The sequence below is a fragment of the Catharus ustulatus genome, chromosome W (genome assembly GCF_009819885.2).
Source record: "Catharus ustulatus isolate bCatUst1 chromosome W, bCatUst1.pri.v2, whole genome shotgun sequence".
NCBI classification, from domain to species: domain Eukaryota; kingdom Metazoa; phylum Chordata; class Aves; order Passeriformes; family Turdidae; genus Catharus; species Catharus ustulatus.
This window is the reverse complement of record NC_046261.2, coordinates 11,790,882-11,808,740: the sequence shown is the minus strand read 5'-3', so window position 1 is coordinate 11,808,740 and position 17,859 is coordinate 11,790,882. Positions and strand designations below refer to the sequence as shown.

General features: G+C 42.8%; 1 protein-coding gene across 5 annotated transcripts in view; it reads right to left on the bottom strand.

The window, feature by feature from the left end:
* Positions 1–17,859, bottom strand: part of LOC117005020 (kinesin-like protein KIF2A) — a 126,000-nt gene that overhangs the window by 78,781 nt on the left and 29,360 nt on the right. For all 5 annotated transcript variants that reach the window (XM_033076236.1, XM_033076237.1, XM_033076239.1 and 2 more), the window contains exons 2-4: positions 4,779–4,873; positions 1,011–1,127; positions 515–569 (exon numbers count right to left, since the gene is read on the bottom strand). In XM_033076236.1, coding sequence (XP_032932127.1) covers positions 515–569; positions 1,011–1,127; positions 4,779–4,873 — 267 coding nt within the window. The remainder of the gene's footprint in view (positions 1–514; positions 570–1,010; positions 1,128–4,778; positions 4,874–17,859) is intronic.

The window sequence follows — 17,859 nt, the reverse complement described above, 5'->3', positions numbered from 1 at the left end:
CCTGTGGAGGGACTCGCATTACAGCAGATTTGGGCAGGACTGCTACTCATGAAAATTACAACTGCGTTGGAGAATTTCACAAAGAAGTCTCCTGTGGGAAGGACCCCCGTGGCACAGCAGAAGACACTCCTCTTCCTAAGCTAACTGAAAAAAGATTTTTAGAAGTGACAAACTGAATAAAAACCCCATGTTTTATCTCCCTGAGCTGTCGGTGGGAAGGAGAAAAGGTCTGGGGATGGGGGGGGGGAAAGTGTCCCAAAGGTTTATTTTAATTTAATTCTTATTATCCTCTTTTAATTCTGTTAATAAATTTTTCTTTATACCTTTCAAGTTTTGAGCCTGTTTTGCCCTTGAAGTGTTTATTTCCAATCCTTACCTCAACTCATGAACCCCTTTAGTTGTTCTTTCCCCCTCCTCTACTCAACTATAGCAGAAAATTAATAAATGATTTTTCATGGGTGCCTGGCGCTTTGCCAGTGTCAAAACCCAACAAAGGGAAAGACATAACATTTACCTCTGTTATCTCTGGCAGGAGTGTCATTCTTAATAGGTGTCATGGTTCGTCGACTCTGTTAAAGAAAGAAATATCTGTTATTTGATCACCTTATTATTGAAAACACAAACTGCAGCCCTACGGTCTGCTTCTTTCCAGCGAATAAAAATAACATGACTTCAGCAAAGCAAAGAGGTGATTGCTGCCAAATCCTTCCCATAAGAGCCCAGGGCGAAGACTGTTTGGACTATGAATACTGTTTCAAAACAACCTCCAAAACATTTTCTATATTTTTCTTTGAGATATATTTAGTTATGTAAATATTAGTCCCCAACTCCCTCTCTGCCAAACCTGTTATAAAATTGTTAGAAACTCCTATTCAGCATAGGAAAGAGAAAGGAACACAGTTATCAAGTAGCTCCACAGACATAAAAGTTAGATTTAAAACTTCAAGCATAACAACATCTATAGGAGTACTGAAAGTTTAATATGAACATGTTGCATAAGTATTACCAACCTTCACAATTTTGTTTACTTTAGCTGTTGGAGTAGGTGATGATGTCTCTGCACTAGGTTCAATATCTTCATCAGGTGCAAGATCTGGGTTAAGTGAAAATATGCTCTCCAAGTCAATCTGTGTAAAAGAATATAAAATACATTTATGATTCTTAGAACAATATTCACTTTCTCCATTTCTCCTGATCTTTTTAATAAGAAACAATAAATAGATTTAGTGCTTTTACCCCACAATTTGTTAATTCTATAACCTGAATGATCTTATTTTATTTTCACTAAAAAACAGTGTAAGCTTTGGTCTTCATGTACATTGAAAACAAATCCTTCAGAAAAGAGATTACAGTAATTTTACGATTATAAGCCGCACCATTTTGACTAAAATTTTGATCCCAACCCGGAAATGCAGCTTACACTCAGGAGTGGCCAATATATGAAAAAAGTTCTGAAATTTCCAAACCCGGAAGTGCAAGCTGAGGTGCTGAGCTGAGCACCTGCCAGTAAACCTGGGATTCCACGATTGTTACAAATTGGTTACTCTGTTGTGCAGTGGGTGGAGGCGGGCTCCTGCTGGCCCTGCGGCCTGGGGGAGAGGCAGCGCCGGGCCAGGGCGAGCAAGCCTGGCGGTAGCGGCAGCAGCGGCTGGCCCTGAGTGGCCCCGCCGACCGGCAGCGCCGAGCTGGGCCACCTGGCCCCGTCGGCAGCCCCGAGCGGGCTGAGCCCGTCCAGCCCCGAGCCGAGCCAGTAAACCCCGTGATCCTGCGATTCTGTTACTAATTGGCAACTTTGTTGCATGCCGGTCCTCGCTGCAAATTACAGTGTGGCTTATAATCAGGTGCGACTTATATATGGACAAAGACCTAAATATTGGCGACACCCGGATGTGCGGCTTATAATCAGGTGTGGCTTGTAATCATGAAATTACTGTAATTAAAAATAACCAATTGTCGAAGCCTCGACAACAAGGAGTTAATGCACTGCTATGTCTCAAACACTGATAGCTGTGCAAATGGGCAAGTTAGAACAGGATGTAGCAGGAGAGGAAGGCCATACAAAGGTAGGGCAGCACCTTTCTGGAGCCCACGTCCCTGTTCTGATCCATGGTGACTTTGCAACTTAAAGGACAATGCAAGCACAGAAGTGAGGTCAAGAAATGGACATTAACTGTGGACAGAAAGCAAATCAAATAGAGGAGGATCGAGACCACCAAAGACTCTCAAAGTTCCCCAACCCATTTCCAGAAAGGCTTAGAAGAGCAGACTGTGCATGCTTCTTCATTGACATGGAGAGCAAGAAACCTAATCCCAAGGTGGGGAAAACTTATCTATAAAAAGGTACTGAAACACTAAAATTAAGATTTTAGTTAAATAATTGATTGATCGTCTGTCATCTCATGTTTGCTCAGCTGTGCTTACAATGGGAAAAGACAAAACTGGTAAGCAGGCCTGAAGAAGCACGAACAATCGCAACCAGAAACCCATTCTTTGAAAAACTGGAATATCCCCAGAAATCATTTGTATTGTCATTCATAGAAAAGGGTCGAAAGTTCAGGGCGAAGAAGACTCACCTTACTTCCTCCTTTTAAGACCCCTCCCCACAAAAACGACCCCAGACTTAATTCAAAAAGCCAACCACACATGCTTAATAGCCATTCAAGCTAATTACCATAGGAAGCAGGGGATGGGAGGGGTTGGTATTATGAATATGTATTTGTTTGAACCTTTTGTCAATAAATAGACTCTGTGACCACCTGTAATTTCGCAGTGCGTATTAGGGGGCTACCCCACGCTGCTGCCCAGCGCTGAATAAACATACCCTTTCTAACTTTAAATTGTTAGGGAGTCTTTTGTCCGTCACAGTTGAGTATCGGTACTAGACCAATACTCATATTTTGGTAAATCAGTACCCCCACAAAGCCTGGGTGGTACCTCCAGGACCTTGAACACCCCATCAGCTGGATTGACACTGGAACCAGGACTGGTGATCTCCTTTCCTCTCCTACCTGATGTCTCACTCTCTCTCTATTCCTTCTTTTCTTTTATTTATCTTACTACTGGAAAATAAGGGAAAAACTTATACCAATTTCCATGCCAAGTGTATGATTTGATAATAAAACTTTTTAAGCTTTTTTGTGCCTTTCTAGTTTTTGCCATTCCTTTTCAACCACAGGCATCTATGAATCTTGGGTGCTCCCTTCCTCTTAGGAGTGGGATGAGACACCAAAAAGTATTGATAATTCTGTAAAGTGATTAAATAAAACAGAAGTATCTAGTATTACTGTGGTTATTTGTCAGTTACTGCAGAATATGAAAGACATTTTGTAACATAAAAAGAAAGAGATCTCAATTATTTGAAATTTCCCAGACAGTGCAAAAGAAACAGATGAACTACAACCACCCAAGAAATAATAGCAGAGTTGAAGCCACATCAAATTTATGATGCTATTTTTTTCCTTGTAAGTATTCCTTATTCAAAAAGCTGCAAAATGTAAGAGGAAAAGGACAGGAACATAAAAATAAGTGGCTTCAGATCTATTGAAACTCAGTTTCCTATAAATCTTAAATAGCTTTGGTCTCTATAGACTGCTACTTCCTCTGGTTGGACCTTTCAAAGACCTCACTACTCTATGAATTCTGTGTCTAGCGGGAAGAGTTCAGCTGATACGATCACCGGGACATTCTCACAACATTATTTTTCCTTTTTCCCATGTTTTGGCAAAACTGGTAAAATGCAATTATTTCTGAGCTGCTTCTCCAAATCTCAGCTGAAACTGGCTAACATGGTCCAAAATTTACAGGAAGAGGGGACAGCAAAGCATAACTGAGACTGACACAGTTTCTTAAAGAAAGCAGGGCTGTAAAATTATTGCCTAAAACAAACAGACTAGCAGTTCAATCCCTCAATAATACAAACAGAAAAAGATTTTTAATCCAGCTCCCTCTGGCTTCCTGTCTGAATTGCAATTCATTCTCCCTCTTGAAAATTTGATATTTCTACTTGCAAAAAGGGGTAAAAAGTTCAGCCTTTGTAATCTGTTTCAAAATCAAAAGATGAAAAGCGCTATATAAAAGCTATAAGAGCTGAGGAAGTCAAATTTAATACAACAGAAATCAGCATTTGCCGAATAGCTCTCATTCAAAACAGTCTGTAACCAATTGTCTGATGACATTTTGTTTTTTGCTTTTTTTTTCCCTTATATATTCTCTATTTTTTACACATATATTTTTAACCTATTGTATTAGTAGCTAGTTCCCCAGTAATTTTCCATGCCCTTTCCCTAGGCAGAAAGAAAACAAATTCCAGAGCTCCAAGCCCCGGGGTGTACAAGGCCCCTATGCTATCTTGGTTCTTCCTGGGAACCAAGACTGAGAACAACTCTTCATGATAAACAAAGTGCAGCTAGTACTGAGGGAGGAAAGACTTAGAAGGGGCTTGACCCAGGAGGGAATTGCCTCACCACTTGTGCTCCTAATTGGTGTTTTTTTGTCAATTATGCTAATTTACTAAACCTATAAAACTGTATGCACTCCCTGTTGGGGTGGGTTTTTGTGGACATTACCCATAACTGCCCCTGGAGGCCTCCAAATAAAGATACACTTTTATATTACGTCCTATATTAAAATTATCTTGAGATTCATTTCTAGGTTGAAAAAGGCAACAGGTAAGTAAATTAAGATTTATATTTTCTCCATTTCCAGTGCAAATTCCAAAGCACAATTCATGTAGATGACACATTTTTTAAAGAGACAAGTTCTAAAATAATTAGGTTTACCTCTTTGCCTTTAGTATCTCCATTTTCAATCCATTCAACAGTTACGCTTTCGTTATCTTCATTTAGAGATGTTACCATAGCTTGGTGAATTCGACCTAGAAAGGAAACAGAAAAGATGAATTAACAGATGAAAAATTTTTCCAAAAGTTATTTTAATCCCTGGTCTGAGAAATGAAGATAGAAGAAGAAAAAAAAAGGGGATTAAAAAAAAAATAGTGATAAATAGAAAACTATTCCTGGCAACACTGTAAAATGGCTCAGATTTGATCTAGTCAGAGGGTCTAATGGGACAGTCAGTGTACAAGTGAAAAATTTAATGAACAAACAACTGAGCGGCAAGTAAATAAAATACTATGTGAAAACCACACCACTTGGATTCTTTTCTGAGTCTCCCTTGGGTGGGAATGTTTCCTGAGGTGCATTTCACAAAGACTTCTTTATCTCCCTTCTAGGCTGATATAAAATTAAACATCCTGACATAGGAGGGAAGTCTTCTGAAACTGTATTCTGATATCCACTTCTTGTGGGTATTCAATCAGCTTGTAATTCAACTAAAATTAAATTGCTGCCAATTGAATACAAATCATCATTTTAAAAACAATTATTAAAACAGACTGTTAAGCTGAAGTTAAGGTTTCATTGCTGACTTCTTCAGTGAAATATCCAAAGCCAGAAAGTCCCCATAAAGTACAATAAAACCAGTAAACTATCAGTAGGAATAAGGATTTTCCTTCTCAAATACATAGTGTATTGCATTTTTTAGATGCCATCTGTCATGCTTTGTCTTATTTTGTATACATGGTAGGAGGAAGCAATTGGAAGAGCAGAGTAGCCATGCACTGACACAAAGGTGCATGTCATATTGATTTCACATCTATTTTGCCTTAAGAGTACCAAGTACTGGAGTTTCTAAAGAACATGAGTCCAATGTGACTGACACTCTCCTTTAATGAGCCATAGCACAAACAAGGAACTCCTTATTCCATCTCATTTGAGAGGGAAACACAGGTGATAATGTAAAAGAAGAAACTGTTGCAAACAAGAAAAGTCTCATAGAATACGTAGAAGGCCTTTGCTCACTTTGTTCACTCTTGCTCTCAGACAATTCATGAAAGGTTCTCTGAGAAGTGCATGGGTGGCATGAAAGACAAAAAAAAATTATATAACCAGGAAAAAAAAGTTATATAACCAGTGCATGGACACCTCGTGTTTGGGATGTTGATTAGTTAGGGGTATACATGAACGCTGCGTGATCAAAAAGCTTCTTGGGAAAGAGAATGTGTGAACAGCAACACCTGCAGTGGTAGGCAGCCAATGCATGTTTGTTTTTCTTCACAAGAATGTAAATAGATAAAAGTTTAGCATCTGAATACAGCATTAAAAGGCCTATTTTTTTACAATAAACGATTTCTCTCTGAGATTGCCAAGGCGAGTCCATGAGTCATCATTTATCATTGCTACAAGAAACCTAAATAATGTTTTGTTATCACCCCAAAAGAAAAAAATGGACATGTAAAGTTTTGTACACCCAGCAAGAAGAATTTTTATTGCAACAATACTTAATCCTTCCATGTATTTCTCTGAAAACCACAGAATTTTAACTTGCTTATAGCTTGCAGCCTACAGCCCACACACACCCACAGACACACCCAAAAGTGTCTCTACCAGGCCACCCTCAGTCCCACCAAGCTCACCTGGGCATATACCCATGCACTGACAGAGCTCCCCCGCAGCTCTGCGGGACGAATGCTGTCTGGTAATTTTCACATCCACACACTATAGGGTGAACTTCCGCGTTGACTTGATTTGAAAGACAGGTGTCTACTAAGAAAGGCAGGAGCCTCTCTTTGAAATGGAGAACGTAAAGCCCCTCCCTCCAAATTGTTTTAATTTTGAAATTAAGGGGCTCTCAGGCAAAGATATGGGAATAGGAATAACAGTTCTTTATTAGGAAAATTAAAAAAGAAATACAGTACTACAAAGGACAAACCCATAAACACTGACAGAGTCAGAATAAAACCTGACACCCCGTCAGCCAGCGTGTTGGTAGCAGTCCGATTAAATGGTGGCTTGCAGTCCTCCTGGAGTGACAGATGTGGTTCAGTTGAAGCAGTGATCCTGTAGAAGATGGTAGTTTTCCTGCGAAGATCCAGTGATGATGTGGAAAGGTCTAGTTTTCCTCTGGAATCCAGTGGGAAAAGGCTGCTTTGGTGTTCCAAATCTCAGCTTTTATCTAGGTAGGAAAGGCTTGGTTCCTCCCCCTGGCTAGAGCATCTCACAATGGGATGATGTAATTTTATCAGTCATGCAGTGAGACTCAATGGCCCATTAACAGCTGATATCTTCCTGGAAGAAGGATGGGTTGTGGAAAAGATAAAGATGACTGCCTCACCTGGTTTTAACAGATGGCCCATTAGCAGAGAATATCTCCCATGGAGATAAAGATCACTGGCCCACGTGGTTCCAACCGTTGGTGATAAAATACACACTTTGGGTCACATTCTGTATTGCAACCTAAGACACTTTCCACCCCTTATTCTATGACCATCTGCATCGTACGCAAAGTAGTACCTTCTTTAGACTGTACAATGAAACCTTACACACAATTGTCACTTAAGATTAGGTTTCCCTGTGGTACACAAGAGGCTTCTCCATCTTTCTGCATTAACAACCAAGTGCAACCAGGTCCTTGAGCAAAGACAATCCCACGGATGAGTTTCTCTTTGCCCGTAGTGGGACTAATCCAAACAGTCTTTCCTAAAATACCTTTCATGGGTACCACAGGGACTTCATCTCCATCCACTGTGTGCAAGGGTTCAGACTGGGCAGGACCAGCAAATTTTTTAAATCTTTTTTTGTTTTTTTGTTTATACTTCATTTTCATGAACAGAGATCTCCTTTTTTCTTTTGGGAAAAGGATTTTCTGAGTACTTTAACCTTTTTATGTCTTTTTTTATGATTTATAGGAATTTTTGGTGTAGTACAGTTTCCTTTTATAGTTTATAAAAGGATTTTTTCAGCTAACTTTTATGTTGTCTCTTTATTTTTCTTTTATTTAAAAACTTACCTCTTGCTTGACTGATTTGATCTAATTTTTCTGGTTTTTTTCTTTTACTTAAGGGGAGGGTTGAAGGCTTCCAAGTCTTATTTGAGCATTGGAAGGGTTAACATTTTATACAGAAGTTGCAGGGGCTGGGCCAGGCCATGCTGGGGTTGTGTTAGGATCTCAGGCCGCCCAGGTTGCGCTGGGAGGCTCAACGAAAACTAAAGTTCAGCCAGAAGGAAATAAAAATGTGTCCTGGTTTAGAGAACAGTATTGCCAGCAAAAAAGGCAAGAGTTTTTCCCAAAATGGAGAGTGAAAATCCCCTCCCTCCCAGTTTACTATAATTTGGAAATTAAGGGGTTCTCAGGCAAAAAAGTATGGGTTTAGGAATAACAGTTCTTTACTGATATATCTACAAGACAAACAAGAACAACATCAGCTATGAAAAATCAGTGACAAAACAGAACAAAACTCAATCTCAGTCCTTTTTTCCTAGTCACAGATGCCCTCCTCCTCTGCACGGTCCCAGTGGACTTGGGGCGGCCTTCTCTCAGTCGCAGCAGCTGCAGGAGCAGGCAGGCAAGGTGGCAGGGCGGTCCCAGGTGGGAGAAGGGTGAAGGAAAAAACTCTGCTCACCGTTTGCATCCCGGTTCTCAGCACTGTTCTCAGAAGCAGGAAGCTTTAGCAGTGCCAGAGTGCAGGGCTTGGTCCCACCGCGGAGAAAAAGAACCTCTCTCCTCTCTCCTCCACATTTGGGCTGGCGAGACCCAGTGTCCTCTTGGAAGGACAAAGCAACCCATGGCCATTCATCCCCACCCCTCTCTTTTGTCTTGAGTAATTAGAAGCCAAGGGAGTTGCCTGGTCAGATTTCTTAGCATGATAATGGGAAAAATTTCTCCACCGAGGGAAAGAGTAAAAACTCCCTCAACCCCCAAAAAAATGGTAACAAGCTTATGGCTTCACGGCTGCTTCTCCGGCACCGGCTGCACCTAACTCTAGCCGCAGGCCGGGGATTCTCCTTTTATTTTGCCCAGCAAGCAAGTGTGTGGAGGGGGCTCCACCAAAAAGAAGGACCCAGTTGCCTCCTCTTAGGCCATGTGGGTGGCCAGGCGGGCTCCGCCATCCTACGGTTGCTTCAAGCCAGCAGAAAGGCAGGGTCCTGCCGAGCTGCGGCCACACTACGGGTAAGGGAGGGCTAGGATTTTAGCAATGGGCCTCTCCTCCCTGTGGCTATCAGGGCCCCTGGTTGAAAAAGGGGGCTCGGTCCGGCTTCCAGCCTCCCAAGCCCACCCCTGCCTGACCTGGTTTGCATGGGACAGTGGAGGGGGTGGCGGGGGGGGAAGGGGGGGGGAGGGGCCTGGCCAGGTCAGTGTAACCTTGTGAAAGGTTGGAAATGAAAGAGGGCTTTTTCGACGTTTACTTGCTTCAAAATGCAATTCACAGAGTGAACTAAGTCTTCTAATTGGTTTTTCAGGCTGTCAACAACTAAACTACCCTGTAAGTAGTCCTATCAATTCACAGAGGAATTTTTCATGGAGAAAACTTCTGAGTGTGCCCTCCCCGCAGGTGCCTTAAATGCATAACCAGCACAGTTTCCTTCTTGCTGGTTGGTGGAGACATTGCAGTGATCTTATTGATGACCTCAGTGGGAATCTGACACCGTCTGTCTTGCCACTTTACCCCCAGGAACTGGATCTCTTGGGCAGGTCCTTTGACTTTGCTCATTTTAATGGCAAAGCTGGTTCCCAGCAGAATCTGGATGATCTTCTCTCCTTTCTCAAATACTTCCATTGCCGTGTTGCCCCACACAATGATGTCATTGATGTATTGCAGGTGTTCTGGAGCTTCATCCTTTTCCAGTGCAGCCTGGATCAGTCCATGGCAGATGGTGGGGACAAACCTTGCTCTTGCACTCATTAAAAGCCTCTCTCAGAGGGGAAGGGGGCCTGTCTCTCTTATGAATACCTGATACACACCAGAGTCATGGGTCAAAGGTCCCAAATTCCTTGCCTCAGTACCATTCAGTTTCACGCCTCTTACCATAAGGTCCCAGACATGAAGTAACCAAGTTGTAAAAGCCTCACATCCCCATTATACAATGTCTTTTCTCAGATTACAGAGACTTTCATGCAACAGGGACTCGGTGATGATTTCAACCTCTGGTTCCCCTGTAGGTTGCAAGGACCCTCCTTTCTTATCCTTATTATCTAGGTGCTTTGTTTTCATCTTAGACTTCTTCGTTTCCACAGGAGCGAATGCTGCTGGCTGTGACTGCCCTTGCAGTTCACTTGGATCCTGGACCGATGTAACATCTGTGGGTTCCACTGAAGAACCATCAGACTCTCCCTCTTTATGGCAGGGGGAGGGTTTCTCATCAGTTGGGGAAAGGTACTCCTTCAGCATCTGGCCTATCTCCTTCACTAAAATCCCCACCCAATCCAGGTGGTTCCTTTCTGAGGTGAGTTGTGGGGCAGGGTCAGGCTCTGTGGCAGCATCCCTATTTCCTGGAGTAGGTATCAGAGTGGTTATCCAAGCCAATATCTCCTTATCTCTGAATGCTAAATAGAACAGGCATATCAGCAATACCGGCCACTGTATGATATCATTAGCATTTAGAGATTTGAACCCTTCAAAAACTGGTGGGGTAGACCCAAAAATCTGGGTGAAGGGTTGGGAGAAAATTTTCCCTGATGTCATTCCCTCACAGTAGGTACCATTACTAAAGTAACCCCAAAAACATAGTGAGTGTGTGATAGCCCTGAATTCATGTACCAGCCTTCCAAAGGAAGTAAAAAATCCATGAATTCCTCACCTTATTCACCCATAAAGCAAACTGGATAAGAGCCACAGTAGCTTTAGTTATTGGGCCCATGTTTAGATAAGGGTCTGCAAATGGGAGAAATACAGCCACGACCACAGGCCACCCGAACCAGGGCAAGCTAGACCACATGGTGCCGCCTAATGAGGTTTCTATATTTAGCACACAAAAAATAGGTTACTCAAGAACTGTTATTCCATTTTTCTCTCGATGCCCTTGTGCCCCACGTTGAGCGCCAAAATCTGTCCTGGTTTGGAGGACAGATGTCTACTAAGAAAGGCAGGAGCCTCTCTTTGAAATGGAGAACGTAAAGCCCCTCCCTCCAAATTGTTATAATTTTGAAATTAAGGGGCTCTCAGGCAAAGATATGGGAATAGGAATAACAGTTCTTTATTAGGAAAATTAAAAAAGAAATACAGTACTACAAAGGACAAACCCATAAACACTGACAGAGTCAGAATAAAACCTGACACCCCGTCAGTCAGCGTGTTGGTAGCAGTCTGATTAAATGGTGGCTTGCAGTCCTCCTGGAGTGACAGATGTGGTTCAGTTGAAGCAGTGATCCTGTAGAAGATGGCAGTTTTCCTGCGAAGGTCCAGTGATGATGTGGAAAGGTCTAGTTTTCCTCTGGAATCCAGTGGGAAAAGGCTCCTTTGGTGTTCCAAATCTCAGCTTTTATCTAGGTAGGAAAGGCTTGGCTCCTCCCCCTGGCTAGAGCATCTCACAATGGGATGATGTACAGTAATTTCACGAATACAAGCCGCACTGAGTATAAGGCGCATCGCCGAGTGTTGGCAAACATTTCGTTCTTTGTCCATAAATAAGCCGCAGTTGAGTATAAGCCGCTCTGTCATTTGCAGGGAGGACCCGTGTGCAACAAAGTTGCCAAATAGTAACAGAATCGCGGCAGGGTGGGGTTTACTGGCTCGGTTCGGCCATGCGGGCTCGGGGCTGCCGACAGGGCTGGGTGGCCCAGCTCAGCGCTGCTGCTCGGTGGGGCCGCTCGGGGCCGGCCGCCGCTGCCGCTGGGCTCGCTCGCCCCGGCCCGGCGCTGCCCCGTGGTGGTAGGGGGGGCACAGAGCCTGTCGGCACCCGCGGCAGTGGTGGGAGGCGGGGATGGAGCCACCCCGCTCCTGCGGCGGCGGCACGTGGGGACAGGAGCCCCCCAGGCCGTGGGGCCAGCAGCACGGAGTCCCCTGCCTCCCCCCGAGCCACGGGGCCAGCATCACGGAGCCCCCTGCCTCCCCCCGAGCCGTGGGGTCAGCAGCACGGAGCCCCCCACCTTCCCCCCGGGCCATGGGGCCAGCAGCACGGACCCCCCTGCCTCCCCCCGAGTCGCGGGGCCAGCAGGAGGGAGCTGCCCCGCCTTCCCCACCCCCTGTGCTGCCTGCACGGAGCAGCTCCACCCGCCATGCAACAGAGTAACCAATTTGTAACAACCGCGTAAATGCTGGGTTTTACTGGCAGGTGCTCGACTTTGCAGTTTGCACTGACTCGGTTTGCACTCCCGGGGTTGAAAATGTCAGAAAATTATTCACATATTGGCCGCTCCTGAGTATAAGCCGCATTTCCGGTGTGGGAGCAAAATTTTGGTCAAAACGGTGCGGCTTGTATTCGTGAAATTACTGTAATTTTATCAGTCATGCAGTGAGACTCAATGGCCCATTAACAGCCGATATCTTCCTGGAAGAAGGATGGGTTGTGGAAAAGATAAAGATGACTGCCCCACCTGGTTTTAACAGATGGTCCATTAGCAAAGAATATCTCCCATGGAGATAAAGATCACTGCCCCACGTGGTTTTAACAGATGGTGATAGAATACATACTTTTGGTCACATTCTGTATTGCAATCTAAGACACTCTTGTAGCACAGTCAGGCAAATCCACTCCTCCAGTGCCAGCAAGTCCCATCTGTCTGCCACCCCTGAGCCACTTCCCAGAGACAGCACTTCAGCACCCACCCTCAGCCACCCTCCACTAATGTCCTGGTGCAGTCCATGCATGTGTTGCTGCTGCTAGGCATCCATCCACTTCACAGTGAAACACAGCATGATCTTTACACATCTGGTCTTGTCTGGGTCTCCACCTTGCATCTTCTCCTCTCCTTTCCTATGTCTCTCAACCTCACAAATCCCCTCCAGTTTTCTCCTCCATGGATGGTTTCAAACTTCTGTTTCACCCATATCAGTCACAATTTGACAATTTTCCAAAGTTAATGTTTTTATATCGTGTAAGACTCCTAAGGCCTGTTGAGGGACAAAAAGGAAGAAAAACCTTATCCCAAATTATCTCACCTAAGAGTGCTCTTAACAGATGTATGTTGTTAATATTTTTTTTTATTGCAAAGGCTGCCTAAACATTTACATCTAGTTAAAATTAAGCAGAAAGGATGCAGGGAAACATCATGAAAGGTAACAGCAAATTTGTGTACTCAAATATAACATGCAAAGAAAGAGACTAACTGAAACTCAGGCAAAGCATAGCACATGGGGGGACTTGCACGCCTGTGAGCACACCTGGGGCAGCACTGCTTTCACATCACCAGCAACAGTACATTATATAAACATTTCCAACCTCCACACTTCTTGCCTAAAGCATAAGATTCAGTCCACCACTAAAGATTTTTTTTATAAAACAACAAACAAGCAAGCAAACCCCAAATGTCTCCCTTTGTTTCACTTGGTTCCTTTCCTCTAGCATTTGCTAGGTTTTATTTCCCTGACCTGTCTTTTGTCTGAGTAGATCTTTCCATTTTTGCTTCCTGAGTATCATTCTCCCAGGTGGCTCAGCTGTGTGCACTGCAGGGATGAACTGGATTCCTCACTGAAACATTGCCTGCAGAAGATGTGCAGGCAGGGATTACAACCATGCTCTCCCCTCCATACACAAGTGTTCCTCCATTTCCCCTCAGTGAAACGACATTGTGCAGGCACACATCCAACCCTTAGGACCATGCACAACTTCTGCTGGTGGCTGGGCTGAAGCAGACTCAGCATGACATTCTCAAGCCACATTTCCTTGGACAAGCATTTATGTGTAAGTTTTTTTTGTGCAAGGTCCTCAATACACCCCTCCACTAATTTTTCTGCATTTAATAACCACTTGTGGCTAAATTTGGTACAAGAACACTGTCATAGAACTGTTTTGATTAACTATCTGGTCTTTTAGTAAACTAGCAACAGAAGAGACTTTCTTCCTGTAGCAGTGCCACTTCTACAAACAGCATGCAGAGATGTAAGGACACAAAAATTTTTAGCACTGTAAGAAGTGGAAAACTCTTCAAGCTTATAGTGATATAAGCTTATGCTACTCTTTTGAGGCTTGGCCCAGCTGTCAATCCGGAGTCAAGAGAAAACTGAAATATGAAAAATGCAAATTTATAAAAACATGCTATACAATACTATAATAATTTTTGTATTAATTTTGCATGGCCAAACTTTGATAGCAGGGGGGCTACAGGGGCAGTTTCTGTGAGAAGCTGCCAGAAGCTTCCCCCATGTCCAGCAGAACCAACCCCTGACAACTTCAAAGATGGATGTGCCAATGGCCAAGGCTGGGCTAATCAGAAATGGTGGTAACACCTCTGTGATAACATATTTAAGAAGGAGAAGAAGAAAAAAGTATTGCGCAGTTGTAATTGTGGCCAGAGCAGGGTGAGAATATGTAAGAAGAACAACTTTGCAGATATCAAGGTCAGTGGAGGAGGCGGCGACTGCGGTGCTCCAGGCACCAGAGCTCAGCAGCCTGTGGTCTGCAGCCTTTGGTGAAGACCATGATGAGGCAGTTGAGCCCCTGCAGCTCATGGAAGACCACAGGGATGTAGAGATCCACCTGCAGCCTGTGAAGGAGACCCATGCCAGAGGCCCCCCCCTCTTCCTCCCAGGGTCCCACACTGGAGCAGCCTGTCCCTGAAGGACTGCACCTTCTGGAAGAGCGACCCACATTGCAGCAGTTCACTGAGAACTGTTGCTCATGAGATGGACTCATGCCACAGCAGTTCATGGAGAGCTATTTCCTGAGGGATCCCACAGAGGAGCAGGGGAGCGACTTGTCTCCCTGAGCAGCGGGAGAAGCCACAAGTGATGAACTGACCATAACTCCCATCCCCTGTCTCCCTGTGCCACTGGGGGAAGGAGGTAGAGCTGGGAAGGAGGGAGGGGTGGGGGGAATCTATTAATAGATTTTATAAATTTTGAAAAAAGACCCTATTCACAGCCTGTGACACTATATTAGTCACACAGCCATCATATAAAGCCTGTTACCTGCTCTGGTACTCTATTACTTTTGAAAGAGAACAAATAATTCAAAAAAGGATTAATCTTTGCCATAACAAGTGAAAGGAGATCAAAGCAGGCTGACGAATTAATTGAAAATACTGAATCCCCTCACAAAGTAAACCAGCATATCTAACAAAAAAATCACAATAAATCTTCCATCTCTATGCCAGATTTTATCAGCTCCCTGGTAAAAAAAGTAGAGTCATCATGGTGATACTCCATTTTTTCACTCAGTGCTTTTTACATTTTTATTTATTCTCCTCACACGATTAGAATTCATATCACAGGCAAAACATTTTCTGGGAAGTTAATCTATTGCTATAGAACTCAAAGTAATGGAGAAGTTTGAAAAGGCTAATATTTGTGTAACTAGGTTCTGTCTTACTGAATCCAAAACACTGCACTGTGCCAGTTTCTAGGAAGAAATAAACTCAATCCCAGCTGAAACCAGGACAATCTACCAGTTATGCTTTATTTCTGTTTTACTTTATCATATATAGTTGCTTCTTTGTTTAATTTTTGCCATGTCACTCTTCATTATTGCCTTGTCTCTTGCCTTGGTTATAGTGTTATCACACTGTCAAATGGGCCACTAAACATACACGGTACCTGCCACATTTCTAAAGCAAGTTCTTAAATACTTTTTTAAAATTCCATATAATTTTACGAAAAATATATTTTAATACTTTTGTGAACGATCCCTAGCTACCAACTAATTTTGTTTTATTCTCTAAATTATCACAGCAGCACCCAAGTCCTTCCAATGACAAGCCTATTACAACTGCATTTTATGATCTCCATAAACCTCTACAACATAAGAATTTTAAGAACAGAAATTAACATTCACCAAATCAAGTTTCCCATATCTGCTTGCATATTTCACTATTTGAAATAAAATCCAACTTAATCTAGTCAAAAATTGCAAAATTGCAAAAACCCATCACAGTGCTTTAGAAAAATAAAGTTCACAGATCTTATTGACAATCCACTAAAATGAAGGGGGGGGGAAAGTGCATCACTGTGTATAATGTTTAGCTTCAAAACACAAAGAGCATGTTTAATGTCATTTGTATAGCAAACAGAACATAAGCAACTTTTTGGTCCTTCTTGCATTCAAAAACAACATCCTCCACCCCCTGCCTGTACAATCATATCTAATACACGCTACCGTAAATGCCCTATAAACTGAATTCATTTTGTCTTTATGTTAGTGAGTGGTCAAACTCTGCTATTCACCCCAGAAAGTTGCACTAGCACCTTGCCATCCACATATACAAACATTTTTCCAGATTACATGCATTCACAGCCATTTAGTAGTCTGTGCTTTCTTTTATGGCTTATATAAAGGCACCTGTCCAAGAATTATGAGTTTATCTGTATGTGTTTTGGTCTGAGTGTTGCCTTTTCCAACACTGGCAACAAGGATGAGGTGCAGTATCCCATACAGGCTCCAGACTGCTTTCCACAGAAATACTCACTGCCAAATTACAGTAATTCTAAAACTGCACTCACTTTTTCTTTTGTCATTTCACCCTGGTAGTCCACACTTATTTTGAGATTAACTAGAATATCAAGAATTATCTCCTGTCATTTAGAGTTTATGATTTCCCAAATTATAGCAAAAGCATATTTTTTTTTGCATGTTTTACCGCAGTCATTTAATTTCATATCTCCTAACCTTCCCGCATAATATAAATCTTCACAGAGATGATACTTCTGCTCTAGCATAGTAATGAAGTTTCCTGAGAACAATGTTATTTTCTGTGTTATGACCAGGAATTAATAAATATAATGGATGGAAAAAAACAGTCATCCATTCCCAAAACTGATCCAAGAAGGCACACTATTAGGTAGAAATTATTAGGTACACTATCATCACCTGTCTTAAATGCATTACTGTTCTTGTATTAAACTTCATCAGAAAAAATGTTAATGTTGTACAAAACAGCACTTAAAGGAGGCATATAAAAAAAGAGGGAGAGTGTGAGAAACAACTGCTCACTTTAAAATTTTCAAAGGTTTATTAAACCTTAACAAATACAACAAAGGACTGCATAAGGAGAAACAGCAGCACTGGGAGCGTGGGACTAAACCACCACATGTTCACCCACAAAATGGCTGCTCTGCCTTTTATACCTCTGGTGTTGCATCAGGTAACCCTGGCCCCTCCTAAAGTCTGCCAGTCAACTCTTCACCATCTATTGGTGGAGACTGCTTTCTTGCAATTTGATTGGAGGTCAGGTGTTGTCATGCCACGCTGTCACATTGCATCTAGTCTAAAAGATGCAGGCCTGAAACTCAAACGGCCTGGAAGTAGGCAGGTGCCTGAGTGAGTGATGATAGGATGGATTTGAACAAATACAGAGGATCCTAGCCAACCCATTGAACCCTAAGTGCAGGTGTATCATTGGCCAAGGAAATGAGTGACATAAGACCGCAACCAATCACATGTGTATACCAAGGAAGTTCAAACCCCCTATTTAAGGAGGGTTCAGAACAATAAAAAAAACCTTTGGTCACATGAATCACCAAGAGGGTCGTGTCTCTGTCTCCTACCACGACCCCATTTAACGTTATAACATGCCTTCCTGCACATGTCCTGGCTACCAAGGCTGTCCAGTGGCAACAATACAAGGGGGAGGGGAAAGGGGACTATGGGGAGACCAGAGGACATCCAAACAACAAATCCCAATAACATAACTATACATCAATAAAAATTCTCTTAATATACTGATAACACTGATCTAGTGGGTGCAATCCTTGCCTGTAGTGGGGGGGTTGGAAATAGATTATCTTTATGGTCCCTTCCAACCCAGGCCATTCTGTGATTCTACGATTATTCCTCTTTCTCTCTTATTTACATTACAATTATTATTATAATTACTACTACTAGCATTATTATATTTTATTTTGTTTCAGTTATTATACTTTTTTATCTCAGC